Source organism: Rhinolophus sinicus, chromosome 2 (genome assembly GCF_057876585.1).
Source record: "Rhinolophus sinicus isolate RSI-liver-muscle chromosome 2, RSI-T2T, whole genome shotgun sequence".
In the NCBI taxonomy this organism is placed as follows: domain Eukaryota; kingdom Metazoa; phylum Chordata; class Mammalia; order Chiroptera; family Rhinolophidae; genus Rhinolophus; species Rhinolophus sinicus.
The window spans coordinates 40,397,688-40,416,817 of NC_142502.1; the positions used below are offsets into that span (position 1 = coordinate 40,397,688).

The window sequence follows — 19,130 nt, forward strand, 5'->3', positions numbered from 1 at the left end:
CCTTATTCTTCAAGAATGAGAGTATGGGGCAGCATGGTATGAGGAAGTAGCACATGCCTAAGAGTAAGGTCATAGACTCTACCCTGCTAGTTATGTCATTTTGCTCAGGTAAGTTTGGTTCTTCTGTACTTTAGCTTCTCAATTTTAAAATGACAGTCTTACATTATGTAACTCCACAGATCTTTTCCAGAGTAATTATGCTAAATAAAAAGCACAACCTGGAAAGCAACAAAACAAAAACAAATGAAAAAAGTGAAACTCGAGCAAACTAACACATGTACATTCTCTTATAGGATAAGCCAGAGAGTATCAATATGGAATAAATGAGTACTATTTGTAAATCCAATATAGCTACTATGTAATTTTTAAAAAGTACCACCAATAAGTGAAACTGAAAAAGCCCATTTTGATTGGATAAGGAGAATCCATAGCACTCTACTTTATTGCTCACAAGAAAAAAAAAATCTACACACAAATCTGAGTGATGCTGAAAATATTTTTAATTTAATTATAAATAAACCTTTTCAATTATATTATTGCAGGACATAAAGAATAAGTAAAATAGTCATATCTATTTACAATCATAGACTATGACAAACTCTAGTATAACTTGGGGTCAATATAATTAACGTAGTAAGAAAACATTCTTAAATCACTGATTAATACCTTGTATTTATATAACATCTTAACCAGTGACATTATATAATTTGAAATAAAGGCAAAGTAATATCCCAGGCATGGTTTAAGAATCATAATAAAAGCTTGAATCAACCATACAAGTTAATGGCACTTAAGACGCCAAGGGAATATTTAACAGAAATCCATTAAAAGGAAAAAACATCAACTTATATTCATGCTTTATCCTAAAATAAATTCCATGTGAGTTAAGTGTTTTAAGAATCCAATCAGAAAAATCTAGCCAAAAAGAAAAAAATAAAATAATCACATCTCTGTAGGGAATTTGTAAACTATGAAGGAATAGATGATTAGATCGAGTCATTTATTAAATATAAATGAACATGATTTATCTTATTAAAATAAAAAAATAAAAAATGGGAGAAAAGCCATATTAAAGTAAACAACTGTAAAATGAAATTAATTCAAATTTTTACCAAAGAGGAGACAAATAGATAATTGGTCAAAGTATAATAAATATGGAATTCAGATGAGGAAACACACTAACATGGAAAATACACACCACCTTCTACATGAGATAAAACAGGAGACATGTAAAAGAAACTTGGTGATACTATTTTACATCTGCGAAGTCAGCAAAATCAACAAAACAGGTAGAGGTGTTAGAGCAGATTCATACAATGCCAGTGACATTGTCAAGTAACATGTCTTTGGAAAGGAAAATGAGAAACATACCAAAAGCTTAGAAACAGGTCTATGCCTAAAACTGTAATAACATTCCTAAAATTTTACCCCATTATTTCAACAGAAAAAAACTATATTCAGAAAGATGCTTATTTTGTCATATGTAAAGTGCTAAACAAAATGGGAACAAATAAATGGTCAAGCACAAGCATATGGCTAAAACTGCACTCAGTATGGCTAAAATGACACACAATATTCACTCAATGTAATATTATGTGGCTGTTAAAAATGCAAATATTATGTAGAAATATAAAATTTCTCCAAAATCTTAAAAAGTGGAACACAAAACTATACATGCACTGCAATTGTATCAATATAAAGTATTTGGGTATAAGGACAAAGTAAAAAGAAGGCAAATAATGAAAATAAACTGCTATGGTAACAGAATTAAGTGTAACTTTAAAAAGTATTTAAAAAAATATTACACTTTTTTTATACAAAATATTTCTGTGGAATTGGAGGGGGGAAATGCTTATGGAAATTAATTAGGAACTGACTAACTCTCAACAAACTGGGTACAGAGGGAATGTACCTCAACATAATAAAGGCTACAAATGACAAACCCACAGCTAACATCACACTCAGTGGTGGAAAGCTGAAAGCTTTTCCTCTGAGACCAGGAACAAGACATGGATGTCCACTCTCAGCACTGTTATTAACATAGTATTGGAAGTCCTAGCCAGAGCAATTAGGCAATAAAAAGAAAGACAACGCATTGAATTTGGAAAGACAGAAGTAAAACTGTCACTATTTGCAGACGACTATATTATATATAGGAAATCCTAAAGACTCCACCATAAAAACTGTTCAAACTAATCAACTAATTCAGTAAAATTTCAGGATACAAAAATCAATATATAAAAATTTTTTATGTTTCTATACACTAATAAATAGAAAGAGAAATTAAGAAAACAGTCCTATTTATAATTGTATCCAAAAAAATACCTAGGAATAAATTTAACCAAGGAAGTTCAAGACCTGTACACTGAAAACTATGATAAAAGAAACTGAAGAAGGCAAATAAATGGAAAGATATTCTGTGCTCATGGAATGGAAAAATTAGTATTAAAATGTCCACACTACCCAAAGTAACCTATGAATTTAATGCAACCCCTATCAAAATTCCAGTGGCATTTTTCACATATAGAACAAACAATCCTAAAATTTGTATGGAACCACAAAAGACCCCAAATAGCCAAAGCAATCTTGAGAAAGAACAAAGCTGGAGGCATCATGCTCCCTGACTTCAAACTATACTGCAAAGCTGTAATAATCAAAACAGTATAGTACTTACATAAAAACAAACCAATGGAACAGAATAGAGAACTCCCAAATAAACCCAGACATATATGGGAAATTAATTTATGACAAAGGAGCCAAGAATATACAAGGGGAAAGGACAGTCTCTTCCATAAATGGTGCTTAAAGACTTGAACTTAAGACTCGAAACCACAATACTCTTAGAAGAAAACACGGGTGGTAAGCTCTTTGACATTCACCTTAGGAATGATTTTTTGGGATTTGACATCAAAAGTGAGGGCAATAGAAGCAAAAATAAACAAGTGGGACTACATCAAATAAAAAGCTTCTGCACAGCTAAGGAAACTATCAACAAAATGAAAAGGCATAGGAGAAATAGAAGATTCGGAGAAAATACTTGCAAATCATATAACTGATAGGGGTTAATATCCAAAATGTATAAAGAATTCATACAACTCAGTAGCAAAAAAACAAAGAACCCAATTAAAAAATGGGCAGATGATTTGAAAAGACGTTTGTCCAAAGAAGACATACAGATGTACAACAGGTACATGAAAAGGTACTCAACGTCACCAACCATCAAGGAAATACAAATCAAAACCACAATGAGATTTCACCTCACACCTGTTAGAATAGCTATTATCAAAAAGACAAAAGATAATGAGTGTTGGTGAGGTTGTGGAGAAAAGAGAACCCTTGTGCACTGTTGGTGGGGTTGTGAATTGATGCAGCCACTATGGAAAACATATGGAAGTCCCTCAAAAAATTAAAAATAGAACTACCATATGAGCCAGCAATCCCACTTCTGAGTATTTATCCAAAGAAAACATAAACACTAACTCGAAAAGATATATGCACCCCTATGTTCACTGCAGCATTATTTACAACTTAAGTGTCCATCCATGGATGAATGGATAATAATGTGATGAATATGTACAATGGAATTACTATTAAGCCATGAAAAGAAGGAAATCTCGTCATCTGTGACAAGTGAAATAAATCAAAGAAAAATACTGGATGATGTCACCTATGTGGAATCTGAAAAAAAAACAGAAAACACAAAAGCCAAAAACCTGAGCTCATAGACAGAAAAAAGATTGGTGGTAGCCAGAGGCAGGCAGGGGAACCCAGTGGGTGAATAGGTGAAGGGAGTCAAAAGGTACCAACTTCCAGTTATAAATAAGTCATAAGGATGTAACGTACAGAATGGAACTATAGTTAATAATACTGCATATATGAAAGTTGTTAAGAGAGTAAATCTTAAAGGTTCTCATCACAAGAAAAAAAGATTTTTGTAACTGTATAGTGATAGATGTTAACTAGACTTACTGTGGTGATCATTTTGCAGTCCATACAAACATTGAATCATGTTAGACACCTGAAATCAACTTAATGTTACATGTCAATTATATCTTACTTTAAAAAAAGAATTGACTGTAATTATAAATTTTTAACTGACTGCTTACCATATGCTTCCTCAATGAGAGCACAGTATGGATTAATGCCTATCCCATTCTGCTTAGATTCTTGTTCTCCAAGACGTAAAATATTTTCAAGTCCATTTAAAGCCACTTGGACTATTTTAGAGTCCATAACAGTCAATAGGTCACAAAGTGGTTTAATGCAGCCTAAGGCTACCAAATACCTTCAGAGTAATTAAAAAAAGGTGGGGGAAAACATTGAAAAAGACTTAAATATTATTTATAGCAAATGACACGAAAATATTCTTCAGTGAAATGTTATATAAACAATTAAGGAAAGTGTTCTTATAAACTCAAACATTAAAAACAATTCAATAGGCACTTACACAGGAACCAGAAAACTTTTTTTACTCTTCCTGTTCTCATAATTTAGCATAATTAGTAATAAATGGTATTACAAATATTATAAAAATATACATGCAAGCAAATTGGTACTTGGGCCTGTTTTTGCATGGCATAACAACACTTAGCGGGTTAGAGGTTTTTTGTTGTTTATTGTAAAGGTGGTCCTATGTACACACATAGGGGTCATATGGGGGTAGGTAGAAATGGAGAGGGAAAAGAAGATCCAAATCAAACTTCAGGAAATTTCCCACACACAAAAAAATCACAGCTAATGTTCTGAAACGTTTGCTCTGTTTCAGAAGCATACAAGGCTTCTAGGAGCAAAATAGGGCATGTTGTGAATAATTTTAATAAATAATGCTGACAAAAATTACTGGTTTTCAGAATGCTTTGTTCTTTTCTAGTTCTTATTAGCTCTTTTTCCATTCTCTAAAATGTAAATAAGGTAACTGATTTGCTCCCTTGGCAAAAGTTCATATTAAGCATAAAGGTAAAAAATATGCTCTGAAGTCAGACTGCATGGCTTCAAATCCCAATTCCACTCCTTATTTGTCGTGTGACTTTGAGTAACTGCTCTGTGCCTCACTTTCCGCATCTTAAATTGGGAATAATAATAGTACCAAATTCAGAGGGTCGCTAAGAGGATACAATAGGCATTCAATAAAAGTTAGTTTCTATCTTTTAAAAAAAATGTACACACCTTCACTGGAGCATTCACTTGCCATATACTATACTGTAATTCATCAAATATATTTGTTGAATGAATAACTGTATCAGAGAGTTACGGAATTAAAGGAGATAAAAGATGTGAAAGCACCTGATATACTACTGGTACTCAGTAACTGAAATGATTTAGCACAAAAACTGGCAATGTTAGACACTTCACAAACATTAGTGGTATGCATGCTAAACCTAAACTGAGATCAAGACCTCTTCCCATATACTCAGACTTAATGAAATGGTGAAAATGGTTAGCAAAATAATGATCTGATTTATTCATACTAATAAATTTAAGGAATGACATATGGAATAGATATGATGATGAAAATAAATAGAAAAGATACAACTGTTTGTAGGTGAAAAACAAACTTTGGATCCTAAAGCAGATATAAATAACACTAGCATTAAAAAAATACAAACTAGAACAAAGCAAAGATCTTGTTTTATTACTGCTTGTATTCATGACAGAAACGAAATGGAAGTACTGATTAAAGCAAAGAGGTGGAATGGAAAATAAAAAGCAGAGACAGATGTTATCAATATATAGAGATATGAATCTGAGAGAGCAAGATAATAGTATAAATGAAGAAAATGACAGATAATGATTTCACAATAGGTAGATTTCAATTTGTAAAATAGCATAGTAGCCTGACTTCTTCTTTTGCAAATTAAGAAACAAATCAAATATTCATTAGAAAATACTTCCTACATAGTCAGTCACTTCAAGAAACCTAAAAAATCCTGAGTTTCATGGAAGGATCTTCATAACAAGAAAATTCTATAGGATGTTAGGCTTTTGTAGAAGTACAAAGTAGAACTTTGCTGTGGGGGAAAAAAGAGCAAAAGTACAAGATGAAAAGAGACTTAGAAATCAATACTGATCATAAAAATTATGATTATTACAAATAATAACAGCTAATCATAATAGAGAACTTAACGTTTAGGCACCACGCTAAGCACTTTAAATGTATGAACTGCATTTAAGTGTTAAGCTCTTACTATAAGGTACTATCCATTATTGAATCCATTTTAAAAAATAAAGGAACTGTATGTTAGAGAAGTTAAATGACTTTGTCAAGGTCACACGACTTTTACTGAAGAAGGATTTGAAAGCATGCTGACTTCAAAGCCCATGTATCTACTATTTGTGCTGTTAGTAAAAGAAATAAGCAAATTAACAATAAAGGACCTAGATTAAAAAAGCTATGATAAAAAAGAAAATAGTATAGAAAAATAAAAGATACTATCCACAGATAAATCTAACAACAATTAGAAGAACATTATATAAACAAATGGGTATTTCAGTTTTATTTTAAATTAGTACATATTCAACTTTATTAGCCATTTCTATATAATAAAGTAACATATATGTGATACAATGGTCTAAAAAATATTTAATGCCCATGAAATATATTTTGCAAATTAACATAGACTATTTTTTTCAGATTTCTAATCTGTTTTCATAAATAGTCTACAAAGGAGAATGATGTTAATTATAATTTAAATGAAAAAAATAAACCAGTGTAAATGAATGACATAACTGGTATAAAACACTGTCATTTCACATTAGAAATTCTATTTTTTAAATAACAAAATGCTTTAGTTTCATCAACAAATAAAAAGTACGTATTATTTCTAATTTTATCTCATTTACATTTAAAAAACAATTAAAAAAAAAATCTGTATCACACAACCTTATTTGTTCTGGAGTGCCTCCTGATGTTGCATTAGTTATAGCCCAAGCTGCTTCTTTCCTGGTACGAAACTCTGCTTTCTGAAGAATTTCAATCAAAACAGGAACAATATCTGCATCTATAACAGACTGAAGAGGAAAAATGATAGAGTATAATCAATGCAAATACAGTTTTAAAAATATGAGTAAGTAGAGGGATCTTGAAACTCATGGCTTTAAATGTCAGGTTTTTTGGAAATACCTTTCGAAATATTTTGTTTATTTCAACAAACTTTCACATACTTTCAAGTCTGGAGAATATATTAGCAGAAATTAAATTTTAAAGGTCATAAAACACAAGGCAGATGATTGATCAAATGGATAAGTAATTACTGACTCAAGGAGCTTGGCAGGGCCCTAATACATCATTATTTAAAAGTTTTCAGAGGAAGATCATTGCCTAACTTTTCTTAAACTAATGAAAATCGATCCCTTTTTAAAGACTAGCCATTATGTGTCAGGCAATGCTGGACAATTATATATATATAGTTACTATTCCTCATTAGAATACTGTTAAGCAAATGCCATTAAAGGTGAAAAGGCTTTTTTCCTTTAAAATACTTTTCAAGAATCTTTTAAGAATCTTTTTTAGTAACTCACTAAAAAACATTAATGATAAAATGCTGACTTTTTTTCCAAACTAACTTCTGAGATCTTCCTGTTTTCTCAGATCTGAAAGGTTATTTACCTGAATCTGAGCTCTATTTCCAGCAGTAATGTTAGAAACAGTCCAACAGGCTTCTTTTCTGATTGACTCCTTTGGACTACTCAGTAAGTGTAAGAGACAGGGTAATGCAGAGCAATTCAAAACTACCTAAAACAAAAGTTAGAGATGGAAACAGAGTTTTATAGGAAAAAAAAAAGAAAACTACACAAAAATACACTAATGAGTTATTTAGAAATAAAAAAAAACATTCTGAAAAACCAAGTCAAGAAAAGAGAAATTTCTCTCAAAGTAAACCTTAGGCACTTGCTGTCTTCTACTCTCCCAACTTTACCAAAACTTGTCTGTTAATGTAGTGAAGTGCCCTGTTCTCAATGCACTAAAATGTAAATAAGCAGGACATTCAGAGGTATGTCCTTCAAGTTTACAAATGCACTCAGAGTTCAACTGATATATTAATAACTATTTGAAGAGAGATTTGGTGATTGGATCCAACCAAATCTCAGGATCCAACCTCCAGTTTTGCCAAATAAATTGATGAAAAGAAACTTGGTGTAGAGTAAGTCTATTTGTTTCATTAAAATTTTTATTGTTCCACTTTTGTAAAGAAGTATATTCTGCTTTGTCCCTTTATTATTTTTTCTATGGCAAGATTATGTTCCTATTTTCAAAATACCCACGATTTACAATAAATTTACTTGGTGAAGGAAGTGTGAAGCAGTGGACTGCAATTCGGCTGAAAACTGTGTATGTTTATAAGGGAATTTTCACGTAAAGAGCTACTTTAAATTGATAATTATCAATTACTAAGGCTCAGCTGTTTAATAACTAAGGTAAGTATCTAAGTAGAACTTTTAAAGATTAAAAATGAAAGAAAATATGTAGATTAGAATAAAAAGTTTACTGTCTGGTGAGAAACAAGAGAATTTAATGTGTAACAGAGTTTAAGTTTTGTCTTCAAGACTATCCCAGATCTGAAGACAATCTTGATATCACACCTTTTTTGGTATCTCACATACATAGTTAATTACCAATCCGAGGAAGTGTTTCCTCGTTATCTTTCCTTCCATTTTCATAATCTAGGTCTTCAATCTATCTATGCGGTTCCATTTGCAATCCCACTTCTAACTTATTTATAATCAATCATCCTTTCACTAAGTTTCTTTTCTAGTCAAGTTTAGTGCCTCTTATACCTTACACACGTCTGCCTCTGTGTCTGCCTCTGTACCTATGTTCACATAAATCTCTTTTAGTCTACCTTTCTTCTCTCTCTTTAAAAATTTTATTGGAAAATATATTGGGGAACAGTGTGTTTCTCCAGGGGCCATAAGCTCCAAGTAGTTGTCCCTTCCATCTAGTTGTGGAGGGCGAAGCTCACTGGCCCATGTGGGAATTGAACTGGCAACCTTGTTGTTCAGAGCTCGAGATTTACCCAACTGAGCCACCCAGCCACCTCTTGTCTCTCCTTTGAAGATCTAGCTTTAGTTCCAACTCCTTTATAGAATCTACATCGATTTCTCAGCACACAATTCTTTTTTAAACTTTTATAGCTTTTACTGACCAATCAGCTCTCAGAAAATACATACCACCTTGGGTAATTTACTTCGTTTTAATATACATTTTGTTTGTTTTAATATATATTTAAATATATATTTTTTCTCTCCAATTGAACTGTAAATCCCTCAAGAGCCAAACTGCTATCTTGTACTTCTTTACAATGGTATAGGTTGAAGATAGTGCTTCATTTGAGGCTGATCACTTATTACCAAGAATATGCTTACTGTCACATGACAGATGCCTGTATAATTATGGTAATGCTATAGTCTTGATTAATTTGTAATCAAGTGGTACAAACATGATAAACTTCTTAATGTCCTTCATGTTAATTTACCATAGTAAAGTCTGAACTCACCTGTGTTTGAATATCATCACCAGTCACAATATTACCAACTGCTCTTAATGCAGGTGATACAACTTTATAATCATTGTGCCTAAAATAATAAAAATATGAACTTACAGACTATGTAAGAATTTAAAATTTACAGAAAAGTTGCAAAAATAATACAAAAAAGTTCCCCTATACTCTTTACCCAGAGAGCCCATTCAAGTTTCACTAATTATCCCAGTAATATCTCTATAACAAAGAACCTAATTCAGGATCATGTGCTGTAGCCAGTTGTCATCTCTCTCTAGTCTCTTTCAATTCAAAACAGTTATTTAGTTTTTCCTTGATTTTCATGAGCTTCACATTTTTGATGATCACAAGCCAGTTATTTGGTTTTGCTCAGTGTTTCCTCATGATTAAGACCCATGTTATATACTTTGGGCTGGGATAACACAAATGCTATTGTATTTTCATTACATAGTAATGGATAGCATATGGTATCTGTTTTGTCCATTATAGTGGCACCGAACTCTGGTCGCTTAATTAAGATGGTGTCTGCCATATTTCCGTGCTTTGACATTACTGTTTTTCCCTTTATAATTAATATTTCAGAAGGAAATACTTTTAGACTATGTAAAATCCTATCCCTTAACCCACTTTCACCACTAGTTTTAGCATCTCTTGATGTTTATTGTCAGTATTACTAATTATTATTACTGTTGCCAATGATGATTTTCTATTACTATCATTCCAACTACATGCCTTTTCTATCTATTGATCTATCTACTTATTTAGTGTGGAATTATGGATTCCTATTTTATTCAGTAAGTTATACGACATTAATATAATTTATTTCAATGTTCAATTCATCCCAGGTTTGAACAGGAGTGCCTTCACGTGGGCTCTGTGTCTTTTTAACACTTCAGCATTCTTTGAGCACTCATTACTTTCTGGGTTCATCTTATTTTTTCTCAGTCCCAGCCCTGGAATTAACCATTAATCAAAGAATCCTGGTTCCTGTTAATGAAGAGTAGTGTTCAAAAATCAAGACCTGAGAATTTGGTGAGCTCAACTTGTTAGCATAAATGTGTCACTGCTCTGAGGCCTTTTAAGAGGACACACACACACACACACACACACACACACACACACAGAGTTTACATATATGTTTATTTCTACATGCATCTCTTTAATGTTGAAAGCCATGAGTTCACATTGACACCTCCAACTCTAATACCACAAGATTATTCTGGCTTTCTTCCTTTTCATATCTATAAACCCATTCTCTGAGAATAAGAAACTGGCGTCTATGATCAGAATCTCCCTATGTATGACCAATCTTTTGATCCAGCTAAGCTGCTATGCTCCGGTGTGCTGGCCCACCCCCTGCTCCAGCCTGTTTGTCTGCTCCACCCTCAAGTGTGGGCCCTGATCCTCCCATTGCACTTCCCTGCCCACCCTCCTCAGATGCTATCCTCACACTGGGGCCTCAACTCCTTATCAGACCTCTCTTCTCTGTGCCATCTGCACCGTGTTTGGGCCTACCTAATGACAAAAGAAGGAAAGAAGATAATACATTTTTAAAAGAAAAGGATGAAGGAACTATAATACCTTTTTAAAACAACTTTTCTTACAAGTTTTTAACTTCTTCATATAGAAAATCTGTTTTTAAAGAAGGTAGCAATTACAGCTCAGCACAGAGAAACATACTATCTTTAATACAAGTTAATTTTTTATACAAATTAATTATTGTAATTGATCATTGGAGAGTAGGAACTACATTCTATACTTCATGAACAGTATCTTGCACAACACTCTAGCAGATACCAGGCATTTCATACATACTTGTTGAATTAAGTCCCTCTCATTCATAAAGAGATCAAAACTAATGAAATTCATTAACAAAATGATTAATCCCAACCAGAGGATAGAAGATACAGGTTTAAGGGTCAACCTTTCAGCATTATAGCTATTCTGCAAAATAGGGTTGGTAGCTTTTCAATTCTTATTATAGCTAGTGACTCTTGAGAAGTTTATGAGGCTACCTAACTGTTCAACTTAATACAAAATCATACAATTAATAATCATAAATTATAGTTACATCAAAAGTTCCACCAATCTTCGACATACTCCAGAATCAATGACTGCTTGAATTTTATCATTGGGTCCATCAGAGAGATAAGAAAGGGCCCAACACACATCTGCTAATACATCTGGGTCACTGCTAAACAACAATCGTGACAGGACATTTAAGCAAGGTGAAACCTGGAAGGGAAGAAAGAGCCAATATTTAATTTTTTTCTCTATCTAAATCCAAGTTTCTTTAGGGAACTATAGAAACTCATTTTAAAACAAAAATTTAATGCTACAAAACATACCAGAGAAATTAAACAGTCTGCTGTTTTAAAATTATGATCAGATATAAACATGAAATTGATTATAACTTCTATTACTCTTACATAAGGTATATGGTAATTTAAAGGTTTTTTTTTTTTTTTTAAATCAAACATGTATTTGGGATACCCTACCCATGTCTAAATCATATATACACACACTCCCAAAATAGCATACCAAAACTGAGAGAAGTAAAAATGTTTAAGTGCTTAATACAATAATCGTCATGGAATATGATCCAACTTAAATGAACCTCACTTTATTTATTACATGTATATTATAGGAAGTAAATCTAATAATAATTTGAGAAGTAAAGGTGTAAAAATACAAAAGAAATTTGAAGGGTTTTTAAGTGGAAGACACTAATAAACTGTACTTCTTCTCAATTAACACCCTAAATCTTCAATTAAAAACACACACACAACAATAGAGATCTTACTTCTTCTTCCATTCATACTATAACTACAATTAGTTAGCTGGGAGGTGAGCAAGTCACTTCACTTCTCTGAGACTCAGGTTTTGAATCTGTGAAACAGAGGCTTAATTAGATAAATTCTATGATCCTTCTTCTCACATCAGACAGACCTAGGTTCAAACACTACTAAGCAGGTGTGTGACCATGGTCAGATAACATCTCTAAACCCCAATTTCTTCATTTATAAATCAGAATACCACGGTAGTATTAAGTTAGTAAGAATGCATGTAGCATCTTAGAACAATGTCTGGCATATAGCACTCAGATGTTAGCTCTTTTTATTGTCATTATCAGTATTGAGTCTATATTCCTTAAAGATTTTTTAAAAATCAGCAACCTAACATATCCCTTAGGCTCTCACCCTCAGATAAGAGTTGTATGTAAATGTTAGACATGGCACAAATGAAAAGTGATGACAGCTCTTTTATGGTGTAATATTTTAGATGATTTTTTCTTTCATCTCTATTTTGGAGAGAGAAAAGGGAATGCTGGAGGAATGACCCTGAATAGGAAAGACAGAAAGCTATATAGTACACAAGCAGATGATCTAATTTTATAAATGAGAATGGGAAAAAATAACCAACAATGACAGGAAAGTATAATAGGTAGGTACCAATTATACTCTGATGACAGGATGCCAAATGTAGTGATGATAATCTATGGAAGTTCTCTTCTAAGTGCTTCCATTTTCTCGCTGAAGTAGGAAGCAAGGTCATAGGCTGAGAGTTAAGAATGAAGGAGAAAAAAGTACACGTAGGAGGACAGAAGAGAAAATAAACAGTCTCCTAATTAATAATTCTTTTTTGCCAGCTGTTAAATAATGTTTATTAACCAATATTATTATAAATGTGATTTGATCCAAAGTTCAGATAACCGCATGACTTCTCATGATCCATCCATGTATCTTCTCAAAGTCCCTAATGTTCCATGAGATATTTCAAAAGGAAGCTTAGAAAAATGTGGTTTAGACTACTGGTTTTATAGATTATCAATTTTATAAATTTCAGTATCTTTCAAAAAGCAAATTCTTCAGGAAAAACATATTACATAAGTCTTAAGGTATCATCCACATGAAACACAATTTTTTAAATGAGTTACTACAAAATTTTAAAATGAGTTATTACAAAAATTTAAAAAATCTTTACTGTTTGCCTATGGCTGAAGGACTCTTAAAACCATGTAACAGTTAGAACAAAAAGATCTCAAAATATAAATACTGCTTTAAAAAAGAATCCAACACTGCTACTAAGCAGAAGAAAAGAAAAATCAAACATGGCATTTTAAACTAATTGTAACTTACAACTACTATCACATAAATATTAACTCAACATACACATATATGGATGCATGCCCTTTACTTTAAAATGGAAAAAAAAGAAAACTCTCAAAACCAATATATTTTAAAGAAAAAAATTTTAAGGAGAAAAGCAATGCAAAAACCAAAGTTCATTTAGTAAAAACTCAATTAAATATGGGTATCCCATACCATTTTTAAGAGGCAAAATTTTAAAATTACTATGATTGCTAAAACCATGAATATAATTAGCAAGCCAATTTTACATATGCATATCTAAACATATAAAGAGCAGGTGAAGGGATTCATTATCATTAGATGCATTGACTGTTATTTCCTCAGACAAAATATGAACATTGTCTTTCCTTTCAATTCTATAACAATCATTGCCAAATTATCAGTTTTTAAATATAATATATATTCAAATGTATTTTTAAAAGGCCATTTGAAAGATACTTGTGCACCTCATAAATATTATTTTCCTTGTATTATACCCAGTCCAAATACTCATTCCTTCCCCTTCTATTATCAAAATGAAAATAATACAAACTCCTTACAAACTGAATAAGGCAGTTGCTACAACGTTATTTTATAACTTGTTACCTTGAGTAAATATAAGTATAGCTTACTCAAAACTTTTCTCTAAGATTTAGTTGATCGTTCAAAAACATAGCTTTGAACTCCATGGGTCCACTTATGTGCAAATTTTTTTCCATATATGCCAGTAGTGTTTTCCATCCAAAGTTGGGAGTCTGTAGACACAGATGGCCAATTGTACATGTATACATTGATCTATGCCAGTATTATAGGGGACTTGAGCATCCAAAGTTTGGTATCCACGGCGGGGGGTGGGGTGGGGGGGGCGAGGTCCTGGAACTAATCTCCCATGGATACCGAGGGACAACTAAGTTTTCAGGGAGTCAAAAGTTATAAACAGGTTTTTGACTGTAAGGGAAGTTGATGCCTCTAACCTATGCATTGTTCAAGGGTCAACTGTAAATCTATTAAACCAAATTTCTGGTTAAAATAATAATTTGTTTGCCCTTTTATTTTTAGCATACTTTACAATGCTTTATACCAGTTTCTTAGTCGTATTATGCACTTGTCAATAAACACAGAACAGAATAGGCATGGAAGGTTGTGGAAGAATTTCATGAACTATGATTGAAACCATAACATGTTATAGGATGTGGTAAAAGATCAACAGACCATGGTATGATGAGATTGTAAAGTCAGGTCAGTGGTTCAGATGAAATGTGGTTAAATCATAAATTCTTGAAACTGGAATGGTGAAAGCATAAATGAGAAGGCATACTAACTCACGTATCATATTTTTTGAATGCGGAATTTATTATTTTTGTCCCCAGAAACTTTATCACTAGATCTTTAGATTTTGCGCTTTCTTAGTGCTGTAGTCATTGTTCTCCTTTAATTCATAGAGAGTAAATTCAAAAGTAGAATAGTATCCCCAAAATTTATCCACATTCTATCTTTCTAACATCTGATTGGTAACACAATAGAATTATGTTAGCAATTTATAAATAATCTATTCTTTTAATAGCAGAATATCAGTAGATGAAGGAAAAGGTATTTAACAGATAAAAAGTACAATGGGAAAGTTCAAGCCACTCTGGACTAGTTACTTTTCCAATTTTATAACTAACAGTGGACCTGGATGAATTACCTTATTCTACGGGGGGGAGGGCTTCCATTTCTAATAAATGAAAAAACTAGACTAGAAGATGTCTAAAGTCAAATAAAAAATAAACATCTAGTGACAGTGGTTGCCTCTGAGACAGGCAATCATGGGGTGACCAAGGGTAGAAAGGAAAACTTCCTTTTCACTGTATATCTCTTGATTTTGTATATGGGTAAATATTGTCTAGTCAACAAGGAAAATAATTTACTAAGATAAGAATTAAGTCCCTTCAATCTTTAAAAATCTATTACAAGGAGATTTAAAAGTATATAGACAGATTCCTTCATTTGTGTATTTTACTCATACCTTACTAAAGTTTGGAGGAGGGTTTTTACCTCTACATAAATTTGAGAGGGCCCATACAGCATTTCTGGTTGTTGTAAGCCTATTTGAATTTGTTAATAACCTGCAAAGAAAAAGAAAAAAGGAATGGTCGCTTTACTTTCATTTTTCCTCTTGAGCTATTTTCTATCATAACATAAAAATTGTCAATACATTTTATAAGGCATTCAAAATGACCTGGTTAAATAGAAAAAGGGAGTTTTTGAAACTCACTGTGTTGTCAGAAACAAAAATAAACACAGCACCGCTCTATTTTTAAAAATTTGAATCTATGATCTGACTGGATTTTTACAAAACATAAAACATGTTCAAAATAAATGGTGTCATGGGAAATTGACTTAATTATCTCTGTATACTTTCAAAAGAGTATTAGATTACTTTTATAGCCATGAAAATAACACTTCATACAAGTTCAAAAAGCAAGGAACATAAAGTCAAATGGAATAAAGATTAGCTGTTGAGAAGGTATATTTTTTTTTTTTTTGAACAGTCTTAGTATTTTTCATCTCCAACCTGTGGTTTAAGACCAAAAAATCCTATTCTTAAACGAGCAAACAAAACAGAAATAGACTCAGAGATACAGGGAAAAAAAAAAGATGGTTGCTAGATGGGAGAGGGGTGGGGATGGGGAAGGTAAAGGGACTAGAAAGTACAAAGCAGTAGCCACAATATAGTCATGGGGATGGATATAAAATACAGTATGGGGAATATACTCAATAATGTTGTAAAGACTACGTAGGGTGCCAGATGGGCACTGGACTTATCAGGGGGATCACTTCATAGATTGCATAGAGGCCTAATCACAGTGCTATACACCTAAAGCTGAAGTAGAATAATATTGAATGTCAACTAATATATATATATATATACACATATATATGTATATATACATACATATACATATACATATACATATACATATACATATACATATACATATACATATATATATATAGAGAGAGAGAGAGTCATAGGATGTAAAGTACAGCATAGAGAATATAGTAAAAAAAATGAAATAAAATCCCTATTCTGGAGTGATATCAGCAAAAATGGTGGAGAGAAGAAACCTGGGGGTCCACCCCTCCCCAGAACCCCCCTAAAAATTTACAAATCCTGTCAGAATCAATTTTATCCAAACTCTCAAAAATAATCAAAAGTTTACAGTAACCAAGAAACTTTTAATGAGGTAAGAGTTGAAACGTGGCAAGAGAGCTTTCTAGCACTATAACTTACCCTTGCCCAACCCCCTCCCCATGTGTGTCAGCAGCCTTGAAGACAAAAGCTGGAGTTCCCACTGTTGAGTTCCTGGTTCCAAAAGTAGCTGAGGAGACTTTGTTTCCAAGGAATTGTGTTTGTCTGTTTTGACCTGTCTGGGTATTCCCTGAAGGACTGATGCAAGAGGCTTGCCTTTGTTTTGACTGACTGGGAACTCTCTCACTAACAGCTGATTTCTCATCAAAAACTGAGGCAATGTGATTATATATTTAAGTGCCAAAAGAAAAAACTGTTAACCAAGATTCTATATACACCAAAACTCTTTCAAAAATGAAGGAGAAAGTAAAACATTCCCAGAACAACAGAAGCTGAAGAAATTCATCAATTGTAGTACTGCTTTACAAGCGTTAACTAAAAGGAGTCTTTTACTTTAGGTTGAAATGAAAAGACAAATACTATCTCAAAAGCAAATGAAAAAATAAAGAACACTGCTAAAAATAAGTACAAAGGTAATGTATTATTGTATATTTGATTTGCAATTTTCTTTGTTCTATATGATTTAAAAGAAAAATTCATAATGTTGTAATTATAAATCAGTGTTTATGGGCGAATGTACATATCATGTTTCCCCAAAAATAAGACCTAGCCGGACAATCAACTCTAATGTGTCTTTTGGAGCAAAAATTAATATAAGACCCAGTATTGTATTATATTATATTATACTACATCATATTATATTATACTATACTATACTACATTATATTATATACGACCCAGTCTTATAGTAAAATATAAGACCGGGTCTCATATTAATTTTTGCTCCGAAAGATGCATTAGAGCTGATAGTTCAGCTAGGTTTTATTTTTGGGGAAACATGGTAATGATGTAATTTGTGACAATAACAACTTAAAAGGCAGTAGGAGAGAGCTATACAGGAGTTTTTGTATAATATTGAGACAAAATTGGTATTAATTCAAACAAGGTTATTATAAGTTTAAAATGTTGTTTATACTTCCTAGATTAACCATTAACAAAAATTAAAAAGAAAAACTATACAGAAAAGGGAAAGAAAGGGAAATCAATACAGTATATTACAAAAAAAATCAAACACAAAAGAAGGAAGTAAGGAAGGCATTGAGGGAAAAAAAGATATAAGACATATAGAAAACAAACTGCCAGAAGTCCTTTCTCATCAGTATTTACACTGAATGTAAATGTTTAGATTAAACTCTCAAATAAAAGGTACTGACTGGCAGAATGAATTAAAAAAAAAAAAGACAATCCATGAGCCATGTATAATGTACTCTACAAGACACTTTAGATTCAAATACACCAATAAGTTGAAAGTATAGAAAAAGATTCCATGCAAATAATAACTCAAATCCAGAGTAGCTATACTAATATCAGACAAATAGGCTTTAAGTAAAAAATTGTTTTAACAACATTAAATATTGACAAAAAGTCCATCATGAAGATATAACACATACATTTATAAGACTTAACAACAAAGCATATAAAGTAAAACTTGACTGAATTGGAGGGGGAAATAGAGAGTTGTACAATTTTAGCTACAGACTTCAATACCGTTTCAATAATGATAGAATACCTACATAGAAGATCAATAAGAAAACAGAAGACTTCAACAACTTAATAAACCAACTAAATATAAGAGACACCTTTACAATACTCCACTCAATAACAGCAAAATACATAGTCTTTTCAAGAGCACATGGAACATTCTCCAGGATACACCATATGTTAGATCACTGAGCAAATCGGATATATTTTAAAAGACGGAAGTCATACAAACTATCTTCTTTGACCACAATGGAATGAAATTAAAAATCACTTCTAGAAGGAAAACTGAAACATTCACAAATATGTGGAAATTAAGTAACATACTCTTAAACAACCAATGGGACAAAAAAATTACAAGGAAATTAAAAAACACTTTGAAAAAAATTAAAATGAAAACACAACATGCTAAAACTTACAGGATGCAGTGAGAGCAATGCTCAGAGGAAAATTTATAGCTGTAAATGTCTACGTTAAAAAAGATCTCAAATCAATAACCTAAACCTCCATCTTAAGAAACTAGAAAAATTAGATCAATAAAATGAGGTATGTCTGATTAAAATATTTCTCGTGTTCATGGATGGAAGACTTAATATTGTTCAGACAGCAATACTCCACAAAGTGATCTATAGTTTCCATGTGATTCCTATGAAAGTGCCAATTGCCTTT

General features: G+C 32.1%; 2 protein-coding genes across 4 annotated transcripts in view; one reads left to right on the forward strand and one right to left on the reverse strand.

The window, feature by feature from the left end:
- Positions 1-19,130, forward strand: part of FAM162B (family with sequence similarity 162 member B) — a 46,811-nt gene that overhangs the window by 15,894 nt on the left and 11,787 nt on the right. The gene's annotated exons all lie outside the window — the stretch shown is intronic.
- The window catches only part of KPNA5 (karyopherin subunit alpha 5), a 43,458-nt gene that overhangs the window by 3,766 nt on the left and 20,562 nt on the right, over positions 1-19,130 (reverse strand). For 2 of the 3 annotated variants that reach the window (XM_074333483.2, XM_019741357.3), the window contains 6 exons: positions 15,636-15,735; positions 11,569-11,732; positions 9,495-9,573; positions 7,607-7,732; positions 6,881-7,008; positions 4,107-4,285 (listed from right to left, as the gene is read on the reverse strand). In XM_074333483.2, the coding sequence (XP_074189584.1) occupies positions 4,107-4,285; positions 6,881-7,008; positions 7,607-7,732; positions 9,495-9,573; positions 11,569-11,732; positions 15,636-15,735 (776 nt within the window). Of the gene's footprint in view, positions 1-162; positions 219-4,106; positions 4,286-6,880; positions 7,009-7,606; positions 7,733-9,494; positions 9,574-11,568; positions 11,733-15,635; positions 15,736-19,130 lie in introns of all 3 variants that reach the window. The other variant, XM_074333482.2, reaches the window with a different exon arrangement.